Source organism: Hirundo rustica, chromosome 7 (assembly GCF_015227805.2).
Source record: "Hirundo rustica isolate bHirRus1 chromosome 7, bHirRus1.pri.v3, whole genome shotgun sequence".
NCBI lineage: Eukaryota > Metazoa > Chordata > Aves > Passeriformes > Hirundinidae > Hirundo > Hirundo rustica.
In genome coordinates this window covers 17,900,305-17,920,116 of record NC_053456.1, presented here as the reverse complement: position 1 = coordinate 17,920,116, position 19,812 = coordinate 17,900,305, and the positions used below count along the sequence as shown (strand labels likewise).

Here is a 19,812-nt window from a genome sequence, read left to right as displayed (position 1 = left end):
TTGGGCAGTGTCTGTTGATCTGTTGTACCTGGTATCAGGGTGGGACAAAGCAGATGACTGAGGGTGCCCAGGGTGGCTCAGAGGATAGTTTTTCATTCAAAGCCCTGCTCATTCATTCAGGCATTGTGCTGCAGTCTCACGGGAGCTGCCAAACACTGCCTGACAGACACCTTGTGCCAGTATCTTTTCTCTTGTAATTTTCTTTATAGATTTGATTGTATACAACCAAATAATCTAGCTTTTGGTCTTTAATATCCCACTTACTGTGGAATCTTTGCATATTTGTTCAGTGGTAGCTTTCTAAATGATAAGCATCTTTTTCCATGGAAATTGGCATGGTCAAAAATTCTATTGTCTGGTGTTTTTGAAAGGATTGTCAGTGAAACAAGAATATGTTGCTGTCTTTATGCCTTTTCTGTTCCTTGATATTGTGCTTTGTGAAGTGGGCTGGTTAACTGAAGCACAGAGGAGTTCTCCGGAGATGACCCCACACCCAACTGCTGTGTAGATCCTTCTAGACAGAAATGAATGTCACTGCAGGATTTTATTATGCTGTTGAGTAGACAACTGATAGGAATCAGAACTACTACAGAAACAGGCAGCTGTGTCCAGTTCAAAAATGCATTCCTTTATTGCTGGGATCCTGAACACTGTCCATTTAGTAGATTTGTATATAATTTTCTTCAGCATAAGGCAAACTGTAGTTAAGAATGGCAGGCAAATTCACAACCATTGTCTTTCTGAGACGGAGAATGTGTTTCTAAAACAGCTTAAAGTGCAATTGGACTGCTAGATCATAAAAATATTAGGTCTTCAGCAGGTATCCTTTGTCTATTTCTTAATTGTTTTGATTATTTTTGAATTAAGATTTTTTTACTTTTGCTACAATAATGAGGACATTACTATGCTGTAACATCAGTAGGTACTAAACTTGTTTTTTTTTTTTGCAACTTCCTAAATTTAACTTTGTTAAGTATTATGAGATGGTTGTATGTGATAAGTTCTGAAATCAGGCATTCCAAAATTTTTTATGAAAGTTCAGGTATTTCAACGAGGGAAAGAAGAAATTTGTAATAATTATGTATATGGGCCAATTAGGACTGCTGTTGAAAGAATGGAGAAGAAAACACTGGGTTATTGTGGTGGGGTGTGGTTGAAACTTCTTTCCACAAGGATTTTAGCTACTTTTAGAAGAGATTTATTCTGGGTTTGTAGAATAGCCTTTGGGCATGAAAGAATTCAAATTATCTTATACACTATGTAACAACGGATTTTCTTTTATTGCTCTACGTTGCACCTCTGTGAATATATTCAATTACTCGAGAAAATCCTTTTTTAAAAAAACAACTCCTTGGAGGAATTGAGATGAAAAACACAATACGTTCGGTAATATATTCTCTCTTTCCCAAATGTATATTATAAATACTTTCGGAGAATACTCACTAGAGCTCTTTTGCTGTTTTTCACTGATTGCTCATAATCCTCCTGCCCCGTCTCCCTCCCCAGGCCCCTCTGGGACTGGTGCGGAAAGGTTCCCTGCCGCTCAGTGACACTGCTTCCGTGAACTCCTCCCTGCGCAGGATGAAGCGCAAGGCGCCCTCACCGCCCTCCAGAGCGCCAGAAGATCAAAGCCAAGGCAGTAATGAGCCTGGTAAGCTTTTTATGCTGTTTAATTGGAAGGCAACAGAAAGTACAGCTGGCCAAACATTAGAGTAGCACCACCTTATGAGATAGAACCTCAAGCGAGCAACCACAAAACTGCCGATGCAAAGACTGCATTTATTTTTGTTGCCTCACCGACCGGGGAAGCCTCGAAGCAGCAGAGACACCCCAGTGGGAGCACGGGCACGGCAGGAGCTTGGTGCATGCCAGACAACTGCCAAACCTGCTCCCTTCCCTCTGTGTCAGGGATTCACACAGGTGTGTTTACCGCGGTGCTTTGATCTTTCCCACAGCAGGGCAGGAATCTCCAGCATGTCCCGTAAGCTGCCTTGTAAGTCTATCACAGGCCTATATTATCTGAACACAGGTGTTCCACTTGTCAAACACACAAGATCAAACAGCAATTAATATCATATATGTGGGGTTTTGCACCTCTGCTGCGAGTCACTTGAGTGTGTTTACAACCGTCCTCACCAATCTTGTTGTTTTCCCACAAGTGTGAGAAAGAGAAGTATTTAGAGCATGCAGATCAGAAAAAAACCCCAGACAATACCAAATTAATTATAGTTAGGTTAAGTATAGAATTGCGTTTATGTTACTCAGGAGGACTGCTTGGGGTGGGGAGGAAAGATTAGCTTCTCTAGATGTCAGAGTGTGTAATAGCAAATGGACTGGCTAGAAGAATGTTAGAGAAAGTCCACTTGTTTTTTTTGTAATTCTTCCATCTGATCAAAAATTCAGTTTTTTGGTTCAAAAATACCTAAGAGTTGAAATTAATATATCTGGAAAGTGTGACAGTAAGCACTAGTTGTTCAGAGGAGTTTCTTGAAGAAATCACTAGTCTGTATGATCACAATCAAACATTTCATCTAGAACTTTTGTTGGTGCCGAGTCTGAGGTGGTAAAGGTTGTTGCTTCACTTTTTGCAGTAACAGAGTCAACAGAATCAGCCACCACTAAAGTGGAAGGAAGAGCCACTGAAATGCAGCCTGAAACAGGTTGGTTCTTTCTACAAAAGTACTGATAAAATTTACTTCATAGCAAGTTATGATAATTCATTGCAATAAATTACTATACTATAGATGTGTCCTAAGTGTAGAACTAATTTTAATGCTTCAGATCAATTACTTTTCCTTTGAAGTAAAAATATGGCTTTATGAAATAAGGATATTTTACCTTTGTTGTCTACAGAAACAAATACAATATATTTTGTATTGGTATCTATGCTTTACATTTAATAAACTAGATATTATCCCTGTTTTCTCTCCTTTCTCTTTTCTAGTTACAGAGAACTATCCAGAATTTCTGTGATTTTTTTTTTTTTTTTTGGTACCTCATAACAAGCTTTTCAAAAGCTAAAGCCCAGTGTTGTTTTTAGAACCCTGCCTTGTGCTGCCCTTGACCTGCATAACGCAGGGGCAGGAGCAAATCTGTGCCTGGCTTTTGGTTGGCATCTGAACAGCCTTTGAAAACATAAGTTGTAAATCTAAACTGAATGCATAAATAGTTGTTTATACATTAAACAATTTGTTGGGTGTTATGGGAAAAAATGTGATATATGAAAGTATAGCCTCTTAAAATACAACTATTTAGCTGCTGAATGTAATGCTTCTTTTAAATTTATGCAGTTTGTACTGTGAATTACTGCTGTTTGTAAGCACCAGACTGTAGGGTTCAGCTACAAGATACAACATTTAGAAGTCTTACAAAATTTGCAAAAGCTTTTAGACTAATCAGTGCCAGTGCAATTTGAAAGAATAACTCTTCAATGCATTTAATAAGAATGAAGAATATAAATGCTAAGCCTGTGGAGTGCTACTGTCATTATATGAGGCTAAGTTACTCAGTTACTGCGTTAGTTAGGAATTCCTGTGTTAGACAGGAATTTTTAAGTCGTTTTCCAGCTGTTTTATTCTGGATGCCAGTCAAATTGTTTGGAGTGGTAAAACAAAAATGTACCACAAGAGCTGAAAAAGTCATCTGCTAGGATGCTAGATCTCCGGCAAAGGGGGAAAAATAAAAATCCTTAATCAGTAAACTGGGGTTTGGTTTGTGTTTAGGGAAAATTATGTAAATTATTGGAAAAGACATTAATAGAAACAACATGTAGCGTAATAAATGGGAGTATGAACCTATACTGTGGAGTCTGGGGTTGAATATCTAATGAAGTTGTAACCTTTCCTTGTCGTAGCTGTTGTAGAAGATGGAAGAGAATAATTCTGAGTGACTGGTTTGTTTATTAGTACTGAATTTTGTGTGTTGGAAACTGTCTGTCTACATGTAGTGGGTCTAAGATGAGCAAGTTTATTATACTATGATATTAAATTGAGGGTGTTTTGTTTTCTTGTACTTGTTTCTTTATTAAGATTGTTGATCTGTGCTAGAAATTTTGCCTTTCCCATCACTGTAATGTCCAAGTGCTGTGTAGATAAACAACCCTGAACTTCAAAGAAATGGCTTGTTTATTTTTCCATAGATTTAGAAACTTCTGCTTGAGGCGTTTGAGTTCTGTAATTATGTGTTTTAATTTAAGCTGTAATGGGAAGAAATAGAAAAAGGTAATCACCTTTACTGGGCTTAGGGCAGTCTGTGTTGAGCCCTTGGATTTACCTCTGCAGTTAGGGACAGTCTTCAGTCTCTAGTTTTCCTCGTGTCTTCATGCAGTGTCCTTTGCTGAAGACTTAATGTAGTGCAGTTTTTTAAAATGTACATATAAGTCACATAGCACAGCTTCATTGCCTCTTTTTTTTCTCATGGGATACTGCTGCTCTCTGGTGGCATCTCTGAAACTGTTGTGAGGCCTCTGTATAAAGGGCCTTTTTAGCAAAAACCCTCATGCTGTGAGAGCCGCTATTAACCTGCAGCAAAATCAGATGCAGTACACCTGTCCTATTCCTAGTCTGAAAATTATCCATGTTTGGGTATTGTTTTAAATGGATAAAAGAGTTCAGTATCACTTAAATTGCGAAGCTGGACTTAATTAACTTTACAAAAACACAGGAGTTCCTTCCTTTGGATTAATACTGCTTTGATTTTCAGGCATCTGGGAAGCATGGTGGGATTTTTTTCGGCTGTGACTGGCATTCCAGAGTGGTTCTGTTATGCAGTGCTACTTCAGCAAATAAGTAAAAAAACCCCTAAGCTGCAAATACAGTGTTACCTTTTGCCCTAAAATGAACCACTGCAAATGTTCAATTTGGTGTCTTTTAACTATGCACCACTTAGACACATACTCCACATTAAGTGAAGCTATGCAATATGGAATAGGCAACATTGCTCTTGTGAAATGACAGTTTTTCCATGGTGTAAAAACAGTATGTACCTTGACAAAAGTAGTTTGAAGACACACATCTACTAGAATAATCGACAGAGAAGTAATATGAACATTTGGGATTATAAATAACTATTGTCTTTATCAATTATGGGTTTTGTTCACCTTCTTGAAGCTTAATTAATGCTTAGTCTTTCTTTTTCTAGGGAAGATGGTAAAACAGTATTCAAAACAAATTTGAAACCAGAGATTTTTAGAAAACTTTCCATTAAACAAATCCCTTGATATAATCCTATTGGTTACAGTATTTCTTAAGCACCTTGTTGGGGACTGTGGAGTCAAGAGCAGATTTGCATGATGTAGTCAGGCTTTCCAGCTCTGGTGCTTATGAGCATGAGAGCTTACAGAGTAGCACCAGCCTGTTCTGTCTGCTGGGCAAAGGGTGTTCTTACTGCTCAAAGAGACTTGCAGTTGGTATATCAGTCATCAGATGTGTGTGTGTAAATATACATATATATATATGTATGTGTGTGTACTTATCTATATATCTGCCTTCACAGTGACACAGTGGAACTCTAACTAGATTGGTTTAGGGCTGCTTAAAACTCAGTGACTAATGTTCTAAAAGACTAACTATATGCAGGTAGAAATGTAATTTATCTTACATGTGGAACTATAGATAGGGTGTATAAGCAATGAGGCAACAGTACATAGCCGTTATTGCTGTCAGTTCTTCCTAGCAATATGTTGCATGTAAAAGCTATAGACTGGGGGTTCGGAAACAAATCAGAATGTGAACTGCTCCCCATGGGAGTTACCTGCTTGACATTAGTGAAGGATGGTTGTTAAATATTGTGTTCAAATGTATTCAGATTTTATTCTGCTGCAGCACTGATGGCCCAGGTCTGGAATGAGACCCAGTAACAGATGAAAATCCACTAGCAAGCAAAACTGATCTTATGCTGACAAATGAGGTAGAGCATTTTTGAAGAAGTGTGAGGACTGTTTTTGTTTGGTATTATCTATTTGTAGGTCAGGGTAGTCCACCCCAAGACTTGGAAGTGTTTCTAGCACAGCAAAGAACAGATTTTCACATAGTAGGAACATCGGGAATGTCTTCTACCAACCCAAGCTAAGTTTCCATCCCAGGAGGATAAATACGACTCTCAGCCTTTGTTGCACTCCTCTCCAGAGGAAAAGCAGCAGAGAAATGACAGCGGTACCTGGGCACAAAGCCAGAGCAGCTCCAGAGCGCTTCCATTTCTCTTGTCAGAAGTCCTTTGTTCTTTGTTGTATAATTCAGGTTTCCATAGAGTATTTAGACTGAAAATCTCAGTCTTTGTTCCTGTAGCTGGTGATGGCTTAGGCCCATAGCATAATAGGTCTCACCAGTGAAGGAGGCAATGTTCTAGAGAGCCAGTTATGGGCTGTGGGATAATCTTAGCAGGTTTAATGTTTGCTCACATTCTGTTATGTTTTGTTTGTTCATTTTGACACATACATTTAACCTGTCACACATGAAATGATACTGCCATCACTAAGATGATCCCCCAAAGTATCAGGCTGCTGGGTATGAGTTTTCCCTGGGCGGAAAAGGGGTTGGTGGATGATGAGAGGAAGAGAAGGCTCTTATGACTAGTAAACCTGTAGATTCTCTGTAATACCAATGTGATGCATTTGTATGTACCTGTAGTGAAACCACGTGGAAGGAGCTCACCTGCAGCACTTTGCAGTCTTGCCTTTTTTGCCTTGGAGATCTAAATTGCCTTTGAATTCAGCACTATGGCATGTGTTGATTACATTGCTTAATGTGTAACTACAAAACACTATAATAAGATTGCAATATAAAACTAAGAATTAAATAGTAAGATGTTTGGCTTTTGTAGTTTTTCTGTAACTCTGAATGAGTGTCTTTGGTAGTATCGAACCCTTAACTAATGACCCTGTTGTAAACAAGTTTCTGTTCTGTACCTACATCCTCTTATTACTTTTCTAAAACACTGTACTTCTCTAGAGGTACCAGCTGCTTTTTTTTTTTTTTTTTTTTTTTTCTTCTTCTTTTTTTCTCTGGGATCTGTGACTTTCCAGTATTCCTTTTTGTTTTCTTTGTTGACTTCAGTTTACACTTGGAAATTTACTGATACTACTTAGACTGAAACCTAATTGTCCAAGTGCAAGGCTTGTTTCTAAAAGGCATCAGTGCAGCCAAAGCTGATGGGAGTACCCTGGTCAGGTGTATTTATTAGTTCGAGTACACTGATTTATCTGTGTCCTAATCCAGAAATTCAGCCTTTTAGTTTAACTGTGCTCTGGCTGCAAATGTCAGTATTTTTATGGAATAGCACTTTACTATGAACTTTATTTTTCTACTGTAACATTAAGCACTGCACAAGACACTTCAATACACTTAGGATGGTTATGGGAAATTTTTGGTAGTGGTGATGAAACTTGTTCAAACCATGGGCAAAATTGATATTTGGATTACTCTTTAGTTCTCGGACATTCCTACTCTGATTTAGAGGAACTGTGTATTTTAAACCTCATTGGAGAGCTAATGGAAGTACAAGAAGTCTGGGTAAAAGCAACTGTCCACCTCCATGAAATTTGGGGTTATAAGGTAAAAATATATTTAGTAATCTTAATTCAGTGTTTGGGTTAAATATGGAAAATGCTTTACAGTAGGTGCAGATACAGAACCAGATGGACAGTAGCATGGTGATCAGCATATTCTTGTGTCAAGAGAGAATTGAAAAGAACCAGAGAATTCTGTGAAGTCTGAATGGATCTCTTTTTTAATTTTTTTTTTTTAATTTACCTGAATTATGAAAAAAAATCAGTTTTCCTTCTTCAAACTATTTAGGCCACCTATAATAGTCCCTTTTAATCTACAACCTGCATTGAAAGCTGTGGGTTGGTTTGGGTTTTCTTGGCTTGGGAGAATTTTACTTTCTTTTCCTTTCTTTTGTGAGTGTAGATATAAGGAGCTCAGAATACAATCTGGAAGAAATTGATGAAAGGGAAGAGATACGTGTGCAACAGGGAGAGGACAGTGGAAGTACCAATACCTCTGCTGAGATGGGAGAGGTTACTGCAGCCTTCAGCTCTGCTGAGGTACCACTGGAAAATGACAAAAACGATCCGGCTTCATCGGCTCCTGTTCCTGGCAGTGTTCCCATAGAGAACTCGCAAAGCTTCAAGGAAGAAAAACAAGAAAATATGAGCACAGATGGCAAGTAAGTACGTTTTGTGACAAAGAAAGGAGCATTGGGGGGACAATGGGGGAGGCAAATAAAATGCAGAGTGCTGTTTCATTGTGAAGCATAGAATAGAGAATTGTGAGAGAGGAATGAGCTTTAATATGCTTAGCTTTCATTGTAGCACTCTTCTGTGCACAGTAATTCATGAAGCTTTTCAACAAAAATGACAATGAAGTGTTCTGCAGTCTATTCTGTTTAATCTTCCCTTTCCTCACTACTCAAACAGCTGGAGCCCAGAAAAGCTGAACCCAGCTCTAAAATGCCCAGTACACTTACTAGAGCAGCATGCTGCAAAAAAATTTGATTAGTTAAATAAAAATATCAAATTCATTCTTGCAGATGGGGGAAAATGGATAGATCAGCCATTTCTGTTCTCTTGGGCATGATTCTTACTGCTTGCATATTTGTTTTTGCTTTAATTTTTATTTTTTCTTATCCTTATATGTGGTCTTGACCTGTCTCAATCCATTTGCTCTCAGGAAAACAAGTTAATTCAGCTTTTTTAAAGAATAAACACATTAGTTTCCTTAACCGCTCTTTTTCCCTTCTGGTGATGCTGTACCTTTGCCCTTCAGCATGTTTGTTAAACTACCTGACTCAGCAGGTTTCCAACATGAGTTAGTGCCTGCTTGAAATAAATGTTGATTGTCCAGAGAAGTCCCATTGTGTTAATGTAATTCACTATTTCTCTGTTCCCTGGGGCAGCTAGGCTGGCGACTGTTCCCAAATTAAATTGAAAGAACTATTTCGATTATTGTACTGAAGCCAAAACGTGTGACTGCCCTAGTAGCCAAGAACTTTCAAGGTAGTAAAGAGAGGTTTAAATTGTATTTGAAGGGACATTTTTTGTCAGTCCAAGGCCAAATGTGGCTTTGCAAAAATCTTTGATACTCGGTCCTGGTGAATATTGTCCCAGTTGCTTGGGTGTTTCTCCTCTTTGGGGATCTAATAAATTGTCTTGAATTTGCAGTTTATCAGGCCGGTGTTATTGGGCCAGTTTGTCTAATTGTCCAGGGGATGTTTTTTCCCTTCCTCCGTATAAATTGGTAGTAACCTTTCATGTCTGACACTCCTGGTGACAATCAGGTAGAAGGTACTGCACTCTGGCTTTAGAGTTTGGCAGTTGCTTTCTGAAATATCTTGAGGACTCCAAAATGAGGAGTAGGGTTTCTCTGGCACAATATTTCTTTTAGATAATTTTGATCTTATATATTAAGATCTAGTTACTTTGAGAAGTGTTGTGTTTTTTGTTTGTTTTTTTTTAATCAAATCAGGTATATATGCAAAATATTCCAGTCAAAATCACTAATTTCTATAATGATACTCCGTGGTGTTTTGTGGCTTTTGGGTTTGGTGGGTTTTAATTTGATTTTTTTTTTTTTTAATTCCTATTAAAAATCTAATTCAGCCTGTTGTTGATTGTTTTAACTCTTCACCTTAAGCAAGGGTACAGAGTGCAGGACTGAGCTTTAACTTTCTTCCAACAATAATTTGGAGAGGATAAGCTCCTGTTAAGAGTTTTATGGGACACTTACAGTATGTTTGCGACTATACAGGCAACATGAGCATGGATGGTTTTTGAGAAATATATCATTTTAAATGATTCAAAGCAGATGTGTCAGCTCAAGGCACTGCTTCTGACAACTAATGTATTTGATGTGGCAAATAATTTGGAATCTTCATAATGCCAGTATTTCTAACTACATATTATAAAAATATCATGAACAAAGTTTGAAGTTTTAATAACTTTTTTTTAAGAAATTTGAAGTATTTTTACCTTTTTCATTTACCTTTTGAAGCCAAAGATGTAATATGTCCTCCTCACCCCCATGAAGATGAGTTGTTTATTCAGAATTTTTGCAGTTCTCTTGTCCCCCATGAAATGAGGGGAACAGATATTGTATGCATTTCCAAGATGGTTAGTATGCCTGTAACATGTTGTGTGTGTTTCTTTGCTGTTCTCAAGGTATTTCTTGAAAGGGACTACTTTGAGAAGTCTGCGCTGCTCAGTTCATGTGTTCATACACAGTGTCTCATGCAGTGTGGTGGGGACCAAAGTCAGGGACACATTTTACATTGGGGGGTGTCAGAACATTTTATGTGAGTGGAAAACCATTGTGGCTTCACTGGAATGGAGTTGCGATTGGAAAGTGGCTTGTTCAAACTGCACGTGTGAAAGGAGGGGGAGAAGAGAAGGAAAGACTGATCATCTGCTTACACAGAAGCAAGTGGAGCTGCATGTCATTTTGGTAAAATATCATGGCAGCATTTCCTTCATGTGTTTTTTGGTTTTTTTTTTTTTTGTTTTTTTTGTGGTTTTTTTAATCAATTCAGTTGAGTATTCCAGCGTTTGGCAGAGCAGTTCTGTTTTGTCCATCTGTGTTTGGAGAATATTGCCAGTTCTCTTGCATCATTCCTTGTGTTTACTGAAATGAATGATACCAGCATATTTAATGTACTGTTGTGCTTTGCAGAGGACCACAGACTAAAATAAGCAGTGGAGATGCTGGATTTCAAACAGACAGGAAGCTTAAAATTTTAGATCAAAATAAAACTGATGGTGAGTAGGTCCCACTTGTTAATATTTGAAGTTTGAACTTTTTTATTCCTTTGAAGAAATGGCTATATAGTCAAGTCTTGAATTGTTATCATCAGACTATTCTCTTTACACTTGCTCTAGCTCTAGTGTATTTTCTCTGAGATGAGGCGGCAAGAATTGGCTGCAGTTTTGGGGTCTTTGGGTTTGTTTTTAATATATTTTTGTTTTAGCAGTAGTCAAAGCTGCATCGTGCTGTTATAGGATGGTGTGGGTGGGACAGTGCTGAGGAGGGGGAAGGCTGGACACAAAGATAATCCTGCCATGTGGGATGACATGGCTGCCACATCCCACTGGGGAAGAAGAAGCCATCAGTTGTTCTTTGCTTATGAAATTGGGGTGAGTTTTCTGCATGAAAACGCAAATATTTTTAAGCACAAATTAAAGTGACACACTGATCTGAAGCAAACTGACGACATCCTGTGCATCTAACAGGTCATAAATTTCTTTGTGGATTTAGTGACCTGACTGATTTATTTTACTCTTTTGTGACACTGATTTTCAGATTTATATATTAGGCCTTCTATTGTCTTTTATACTCAATACACCTCTGTCAATAAATCATAACAACACAAGTTCTGTGTATATGTGATATAAATTTTAACTGCCATTTTATAGCATACATGGAACAAGTATTTTTCCTCCCCACAAAATCTACCACTCCATATAACTATTACTGAAGAATTTAATTTTTCCCAGTATTGTGTTTAAAGCAATTAGACCAAAATATTTATGTATTTGGGGGATGATCACATGTTTAGTCCAGGGGTAGAAAACTGAATTATCAGACCCACTAAAGGGTAGGAAAAAAAGGTTTGGCAAATTACTCTTGTCCATATGTTTTTCAATTGTTTCCTTGTTCAAATACATAAGGTGTTGTTGACAAGATTTGTAACATTAAAACTAAAGAACAAAAGTCACAAATGTATGGAACTAAATAAGAACTGCATCTAACTCGATATTGAATAGTCCTTGAGCTCTTGAGTCACTAATGCTTATATAATGAACTGAAATTCATTGACACTTTTTAAATTGTTCTAGAACAGTTTTTTTCTATTAAGTCAATGCATGGCATCTGTAATCTGTTTATTAATGAAGAATACCTGAGCTAGAATATAATTATTTGGCAATATTAGTCAAATAGAAATATATCTTTAAATAGCCTTTAAAAGGCTTAGGGAAAATATTAGCATCAGTGAGAAGTTAATAATTGTTATCAAATACACTGGATGCAGAGCTTCGTGATGTAATGAGTAAAACTGAATCTTTTTGGCACTTGCATTAATTTTGGAATCTTTCTTTAACTTAAAGATCACAGTGAGACAAAACTCATTCCAACAACAGAAGAAGGGAAAGAACTTCAGACAGCTGAAATTAAAACAGTAGATTTTAGAGAAAATGACAAGCTTGAAGTTGACAGACTATCAAACTGCCAGGCATGTAAAAATGACATCTCTGTAACTCATAGGAATTATCCTCAAATGATTTCAGAAAAGGAAGATGACAAAACAAATCAAACTGGCTTGGACACAGTAAAAACTCAGGATGTTGGAATCCAGACTTTGGATGGCAATTTGGGAAGGACTGTGCAGAAGGAAATTATTGTTCCTCAGGGTGTTGAATCATCCACATTTAGAGAACTGGTCCCTCTACACAATAGAGATAAGAACAACTCCCTTGTTCAAGTGATGCATGGAATGCATCAGGAGAGTGAAGAGACTTCAATAGAACAAAATCTTGCGACACAAGAAGTTACTCATAAAAAAGTAATTCCAATAAAAGACCAGAGTCACATGTGTATAAACGGCAGTGATTTTGCTTCACCGGAAACAGCTGCTGAAACTCCTGACGACTCTTCTGCAAAAGGTCACCCTTTCTATAGACAGGAGACTAAACCTAAACCCAAACCTGCTAATGAAATTACAAGGGATTACATACCAAAAATTGGGATGACTACTTATAAGATAGTGCCTCCAAAATTCTTAGAAATGATGAAGAGCTGGGAATCAGAAGTTCTATCAGATCATAAGGATCAAGTGGTATCTACTTTGGAAGACCCCAAAGAATTCATAGTGCAAACTGAGACTCCCCATCTGTCAAAAAGTGTGGGTCCTTCACAGGCTGGCTCACAAAATGAAGCTGCAGCAGCAAATGGTCTCCTGCAGAGAGCCAACAGCATTTCCGAACATGCTTTGACCTCTGGAGCTGAGATTACTACCGAGAGCAACCAGATCGAAAGAGAGTCTTTCAAGCAGCGTGTCCCACTGATGCTAAACTTGGAAAATACAAATGCTTCTTCTGAGACTCAGGACAAGTCAAATGCATTAAGTCCATTAAGTCCTACAATGAAGCCTAGTTCTTTTTATCTGCAGATGCAACGAAGAGCTTCAGGTCACTATGTGACATCTGCAGTTGCCAGAAGCACAGTTTGTGCTCCTAATTCAATTCAGAATGAAGTTAAGAACACAGAGATGGATAAAAAAAGCTCATCACCTGATTTGACTTCTTTGGCTTTACAGAAAACAAGTATTCCCTCTCCTCCTGCAGATCAAGAAAAAGTTGATGATGGAAAAATCACTGAATCTTCCACTTCTCCTGTTAAAAGCAATAAGCCTTTAAGTTTTCCCTCCTGTCCTCCAGCACCATTGAATCTAAGAACTCTCAGAACTTTTGCAGTTCCAAAGCCATACTCTAGTTCAAGACCATCCCCTTTTGCTCTTGCTGTCTCATCTGCAGTCAAAAGGTCACAATCATTCAATAAGACCCGTACAATCACCAGCCAGGCACCGAGAGAAGACTTTCCAGTGGAACTCTCCTCTGTCCCTTTGGCAGCTGGATTCTCCTCAGCTACCTCTATGCCTGAAGTGAAAAGTCCTTCCTTACAGACCGTAACAGTGGAGTCACAAAATAGTCTAATGGATAAGGTAAACTTTATTTCTAGTACTAATTGACTGTGGATCCAGTGCCACCAAGTGCAGCCGGTGTAAAGGCTTGTCTCTGAATCACTCCCTGGTCAGAAAGCGCTGTATTTGTGCAGGGAAAACACCCTGTGGTGTCCACAAATAGCACAGCATTATAATGAAGTGCATGAATATAGGGAATGTTAAAAATGAGAGCAACATCATTCAGATGATTGGAAGTAATTATTTCCTGCCATAATTAGCATTCCCTGCTTTAAAGAACTGTAAATTAAATAATCATTTATCCTGTGTAATACTTATTTTTATGTTTGGAGGGCTTAAGATTTGTTCTTTATAGTTCTCTCTGTTGGTTTCTTAAATTTAATTCTGAGCGGTGTTATCCATTTGGCTTCAAGTGGTCATGCCACAAGCACACTTGAATGGAGAGAAAAAGTTTTGCTGGCACAATTACTCGAGAGAGAAACTCTGTGCTATGCTGGAAATGCAGCTGATCTCAGAAATCTTGAACCAAGCAAACACTAGAATGGCAGCAGTTTGCTATGCAACCTTGTGCCAGGTTGATTCGGATTTCCATTTATAACTAATTCAGATTAAAAGTTTTGGCTTCTTTTCCTTCCCCTTCCTCCCTTTATAGAAAGGCAGCCATGTGCATAGCGAGCAGAAGAGTCAGGCGCAGTCAGGTGCTTCCCCTGACCACCCACGGCCTGTCACCAAGAGACAAACCGCGCTGACGCTCCCGCGCGCTGACCCCGAACAGATCCACCAGAGCTTGCTGGCTGCAATCCGCTCTGGAGAAGCTGCTGCCAAATTGAAAAGGGTGAGTTTTCATCATTGCATCCAAAACAAGGAACTCATGGTACTTCCTTCAAAATTACCATACTGATGCCTGATTCCAAAAGCAGTTAGTTTTGGCACAAACTGCTGCCAGGAGGTCTCTTAACAATGGGACGGGAGGTGGGGAAGAGGGTCAGTTTTTCGTGATAAACTGGTGAACGCAGCCACAGAGTTTCAAATGTCTGTATTTTCATACAGTACAAATGTAATCAAAATCTTCCTGAAATGAAATAGAAGTCTCTAGGTTGTCACTTAAATATCTCATCCATAAAATCTGACTTGTTTGTGTTTACATGGTTTGAAATGGTATGACTTTAGAAACCTGCTGAGCAGCTTTGTTCTAGACCTGAAGGGGCTGCAACCTTTTTCAGGCAGTTAACACACAGTTGTGAAGACTGTTTTTCTATTTATTAGACTTTATCAGGTCCTTAATCTGTTAGGCATCATAACTAAGCTATTTCTCAATGTTTTGTAAACAGTCCTGAAAGGACCATCTTCCCCTACCCCCTCTGGTTAAAAACTTTCTCTCCGAAATTTAACCTACATATCTGTCATTGGGTAAAACAGTCTACATTTCTAAAATCTGTGCTGTTTTAAGTTTGCAACCAGACAATCATAGCCTCACAAAGTTTTCTTGACCTCACATTAGTATTTTTCATTCTGTTTTGAGGGATAATTTTTCATTGCAGAAGGTCAAAGAAATTCAGTAGTTTTTTGTTTTTCTTCCCTTTTCCACTTGAAAGAAACTAATGATGTGTGGTAGGTGGATACAAGGGACGTTGTTGTTTGTTTGTTATATGGAAGTCTTTGATTCCCTCGGGTCAAAATCTTGCAGTGAATGGTCAGATAGTGGAACATTCCATTTCGTAGGTTTTTGTTTCAGTGCAGTACTGCAGCTGCCTCTCTGAGGCTTGTAAACCTCCCATACTTTCTAGAGGGAATAGGAAGATTGAGATTCCTGGAAAAGTTGCAAGCATACTCAAGTATGGTTTGATCTCTAGTCAGTAAAAATGGCATATAACACACTGTACACTTGCTTCTAACTACGTGTCAGTAATCATATTAGAAACAGGATAATTTTAAGAAAACACTGTATTGTTGAGAATCCATTAGAGGTAAAATCTGTTCTACTAGAAATACTGTTTGGATTTTATTTGCATATATTTTTATGATTTTTTTTCTTCTAGTGCATAATTACATTCTGAATAACATGACACTTCATTTATTTATAAATTCATTTTAATAGAAGTGGTCTTAGTGTAGAGTTGACCCATATAGTCTTTATCAGTCTAGGTACAAGAATGGCATGGGGAAGGGGAGAGAGATTATGACTGAAATTGGTTTTCCCCTCCCTTTCTCTTCTGTGGGTGGGAGATGTTCTTTGTCAGTAAATTACATGTTGAGACTGGGGTGATGAAAGGGCTGTACTTTTTAAGAAGAAATTATAATAGTGAAGATGCTGTAACCATAAAGAAGAGCAGTCTGCAGCACAGAAATCTGAACCAAGCTTAAAAAAACCCCTGGAACACAAACAAAATGCAGTGAAGAACTCACTGAAGTTTTGCCAAGTATAAAATTGTACATGCTGTTCTTTTCACTCTGAGTGCATATGCTGTGGTACAGGTATGTAAGTCTGACAGCAGAAAGATATTTTTGGCCTATAGCAAATTTAATAAAAACATGGTCTCATTTTATGTTTAACATGGAGAACGGGCAGTAGTAGGACAGGGAAATGAAGCATTTGGTATCAGTTATTTGTAAGTAAGTTATTTCCACCCAAAAGTACTTTTGAGAATTGAGAGGACTTGTAGAATTCATACACCTCATGCTTCCAGTATCGTGCTGCAGTCAGGAAAAGGAGTAATAATCTGATCCATTTGAAAAATGAGAGACGTCCATCAGGTGCTGGCTTCTCTTTTTACCTCTTACCATACTCTCTCTTCTTGCAGCTCTGAGAGTCATTAAAAAAATAAAATCCTGGCACCACTTGCCAAGTTCTTTAATTTTTTTCACCCTCTGTTTTACTTAATATGTTGTGAATATGCGGTGCTGAGATCTGTGGCCTTTTGTGTTGCTGGTCTTTCCTGTTCAATAGGGCCCTCAGTAATTACTGACCTAAAATGGGTCAAGTGAGGTTTCTTTTAAATGATTTTTCTCTTGAGAATGTTTTCATTGTGTCTAGTAAATTGTGTGCCGTGCTATGTGGTTCTCATGGCTGTGGAGCATCTACAGCTCCCATTAACTCCAATTGGAGCTGTTGGGTTATGCAGTACCACTGAAAATCAGGCTCTGGCTATCTGTGCTAAAAAGTTATGGTTTCTTCTGATAAATTTACAAACATTACCATGGCATAAGGTGCGTTAGAAGATTTAGTAAGAAATCAGGTCTATTGAATATTTAATAAAAATGTTTGGCTTAGTGATGTTTTTCAAGTACTTCTTTGCAACCAGGTGTCGAGAAGGGCTAAAAAATATGCATCTTTTGAATAGTTATACATGAAATTTTTAATCAGGATAAAATACGTTTTTAAATAATGTCTCCTGTTTCCACTTCTGTAGAATATATGCTTAGTTAAGAAATCATATAGGAGGTCTTCCATTGCAATGAGAAAAACACAAAATGAAGTAACACTAAGTAACATATTAGAGACATAAAAATCTGGATGTTTAGTTTAACATTTTGTTAATATTTCTTTCTCTTTCTTTTTTTTTTTTTTTTTTTTTTCCCCACCCTGCCTCCAGGTTGGTCCTCCATCAAACACCATAGCTGTCAATGGAAGAGCCAGGCTTAATCCTTTGTATTCCACAGAAGCTAAGGATAATCCCTAGATATTATACCAAATATTTTGCACTTTACTACTGCTTCATAGGCCAACATAATACTAACTACAAATTTTTGAAAGTGTAAATGCAAGTATATGTTAATATATTTTTGTCAACGGTTATACCAATTTCAAGCTGGGTCTTTTGATGCCTTGAAAAGATTATTAGAATATGTAAATTATAGTTATATTTTGCCTTTTTCTCTTTATAAAGCTGACTATGCTGCTAAAAAGTTTTAAGAGGAGATGTAGGTGAGCTTTGCTTATGACAGAATGAGAAATGAAGTTTCTTGATTTTTAGCCTTCAAGACTGAACAATATGTAGCACTATGCTGAAATTACACATTGGAAGCAACCTAAAAGTTTTAGATCAAATAATTTTTGATTGTGTATTACTTTAACAGATTGTATGAACTTAAATCTACCACATGCTGCCTCCATATTACATTATTAAATTAAAATTGTAATTAGTAGAAATCTTTGTTTCTGTCTAAAAAAACAGATGTTTTTATTCCTTAGCAGACAGTAATTGGGATATATATTTTGATATTTTTTTTTTTTTTTTAACTCTTCTGTAATTTTTTTTTTTCCTGGTAGCACACACACACAAAAAATCAGGACATAAATTATTGGAAACTTTTGTACTACTCAAAACCTTTTCTTAACAGTAGCACTACATGATGTTTCTCAACTACTCTTTAAATATTTCTATATAGTATTTACCTAGCACTCAGATAAGCAATACTTTTTGTGAACTAATTATATCTTTAAGTAGTCAACAACTGCTAGACACTACTAAAAAGCAAATTCCAGTTTTGATACTTAATGAAATAGAATATTTTTTCATTAGGAGTATAACTAAAAATAAATTGCTTTGGACTTATTCATATAAAATATTTTAATCTTAAAACAGCACAAAACCACATAAGTCATGCTTGTGTCAGAGAGCATCTATTTATAGATTAAGCATTAAATGCCAAAATAGGAATATATATTAAAAGAAAATGTTTCACATTATATTTTATCTATTTTGAGTTTCTTGGCAAGATTATACATTTTGGGGAGGGGGTGGAAATATGATCACATTCCTGATGAGATAGCTACATTATGGATGCATGCAGCATCCTGGGGTGTTCGCCATATTAAAATATTTTTGTGCTGAACTTGATTTAAAATTAAGCAAATGTATTTAGTTTCTATTCTTTAACTATATATATGTATTTTGTACTTTAGAAACATTATGTAACTCAGTTTCAGAAACCGATCTAGATGTGCATTTTCAAATTGTCTGCTGCCAGGTTTTTGTGCAATAATCTCAAAGAGGTCTAATTCCTTTCCTGTTACCAAGTCAATTATCGATTACAAGTTATGGTGTTAACTTAATGCTGAAGCCCTTCAAGGAATGTTTTAGGAAATAAAAATTCATCAAGAGATGTGATGATCATTTTTTCATTGCTGTTCTCTCCTGTTTTCTCTCCTGTATCTTAGTCTCTTGTCAGCGTGTGTTACCACTTCCATCCCGTCCTTGTTCTTGCCTCCAATCATGAGTTCATTCCGAGCGTGAGGGAAACTCACATGGTAGTTCAAAAGATCTGTTGCAGTGTCTGACTGCAAAAGAAAGTTTCAACCTTCACTTGAAAATTGTGAAATAGAAGATACAGGGGCTTTTCTAGTTTCTACCTGGGGCTGACATTCTAGATTTCACTGTGTCTTGAGGGACAGACTTGAAAATTGTAACTTGCTCCCTGGATTCTAGTCTGTGCTCATTGTAAAGACTGTGTTTTAGGCATTCCTATTCACCATGCTGATCTGTAACTGCCAGAGAAGGGGTTGCATTGTGAAAAGAGTCTCTTATACTTTGGGTGTGTGGGGGTTACAGTTTTTTTTTTTTTCAAATGTTGGTGTTCTCTGCCAAGGTGACCAAAGTTATTTCATAAAATTATTTTAATCTCCATCTGTGCTAATACAAATATATATGATATTTCACTTTTGTAAACAAACCAACAAAGTCCAATTTCTTATTTTGGGGAAAGTTCAAATAACCATACTTTGTTCTTTTCTTTAGTTTTGACTGCAAAACTGTAACTACTGTATGTTTCTTAGTCCCATATATTAAAAATAAACTGTCTTTTCCTGCAAACTCCTGAAGGCCAATATCTTATGTAACAGAGATTAAAACCACCTTGCTTGAATTTTAGGGTTTCTTCTTTGTGTTGCTGAATTTGCTTGATAACTAACTGAAATGTTAGTACTACACATGCTGTAGTACTGTGAAACTCTTCAATGAGACTTTTTGTTACTAGCCGGCAATTTTGTTTAGCAGAACTTTTGTTCCCTCTTCTTCCAACATGTGTATGTAAGACATTTTTAAATCTTGCTATTGTATTTCTACAGATGCTTTTTTCTTAACTCTTCTATTAAAGTCTACTAGAGAAACTCTTGTTGATGCA

At 37.2% G+C, this 19,812-nt stretch overlaps 1 protein-coding gene across 5 annotated transcripts in view; it reads left to right on the top strand.

The window, feature by feature from the left end:
* The window catches only part of COBLL1 (cordon-bleu WH2 repeat protein like 1), a 76,651-nt gene extending 56,839 nt beyond the window's left edge, over positions 1–19,812 (top strand). For 4 of the 5 annotated variants that reach the window (XM_040069554.1, XM_040069555.1, XM_040069557.2 and 1 more), the window contains 7 exons: positions 1,507–1,651; positions 2,592–2,660; positions 7,908–8,166; positions 10,665–10,750; positions 12,098–13,710; positions 14,342–14,524; positions 17,283–19,812. In XM_040069554.1, coding sequence (XP_039925488.1) covers positions 1,507–1,651; positions 2,592–2,660; positions 7,908–8,166; positions 10,665–10,750; positions 12,098–13,710; positions 14,342–14,524; positions 17,283–17,369 — 2,442 coding nt within the window. In that variant the 3' untranslated portion in view covers positions 17,370–19,812. The remainder of the gene's footprint in view (positions 1–1,506; positions 1,652–2,591; positions 2,661–7,907; positions 8,167–10,664; positions 10,751–12,097; positions 13,711–14,341; positions 14,525–17,282) is intronic. The other variant, XM_040069558.1, reaches the window with a different exon arrangement.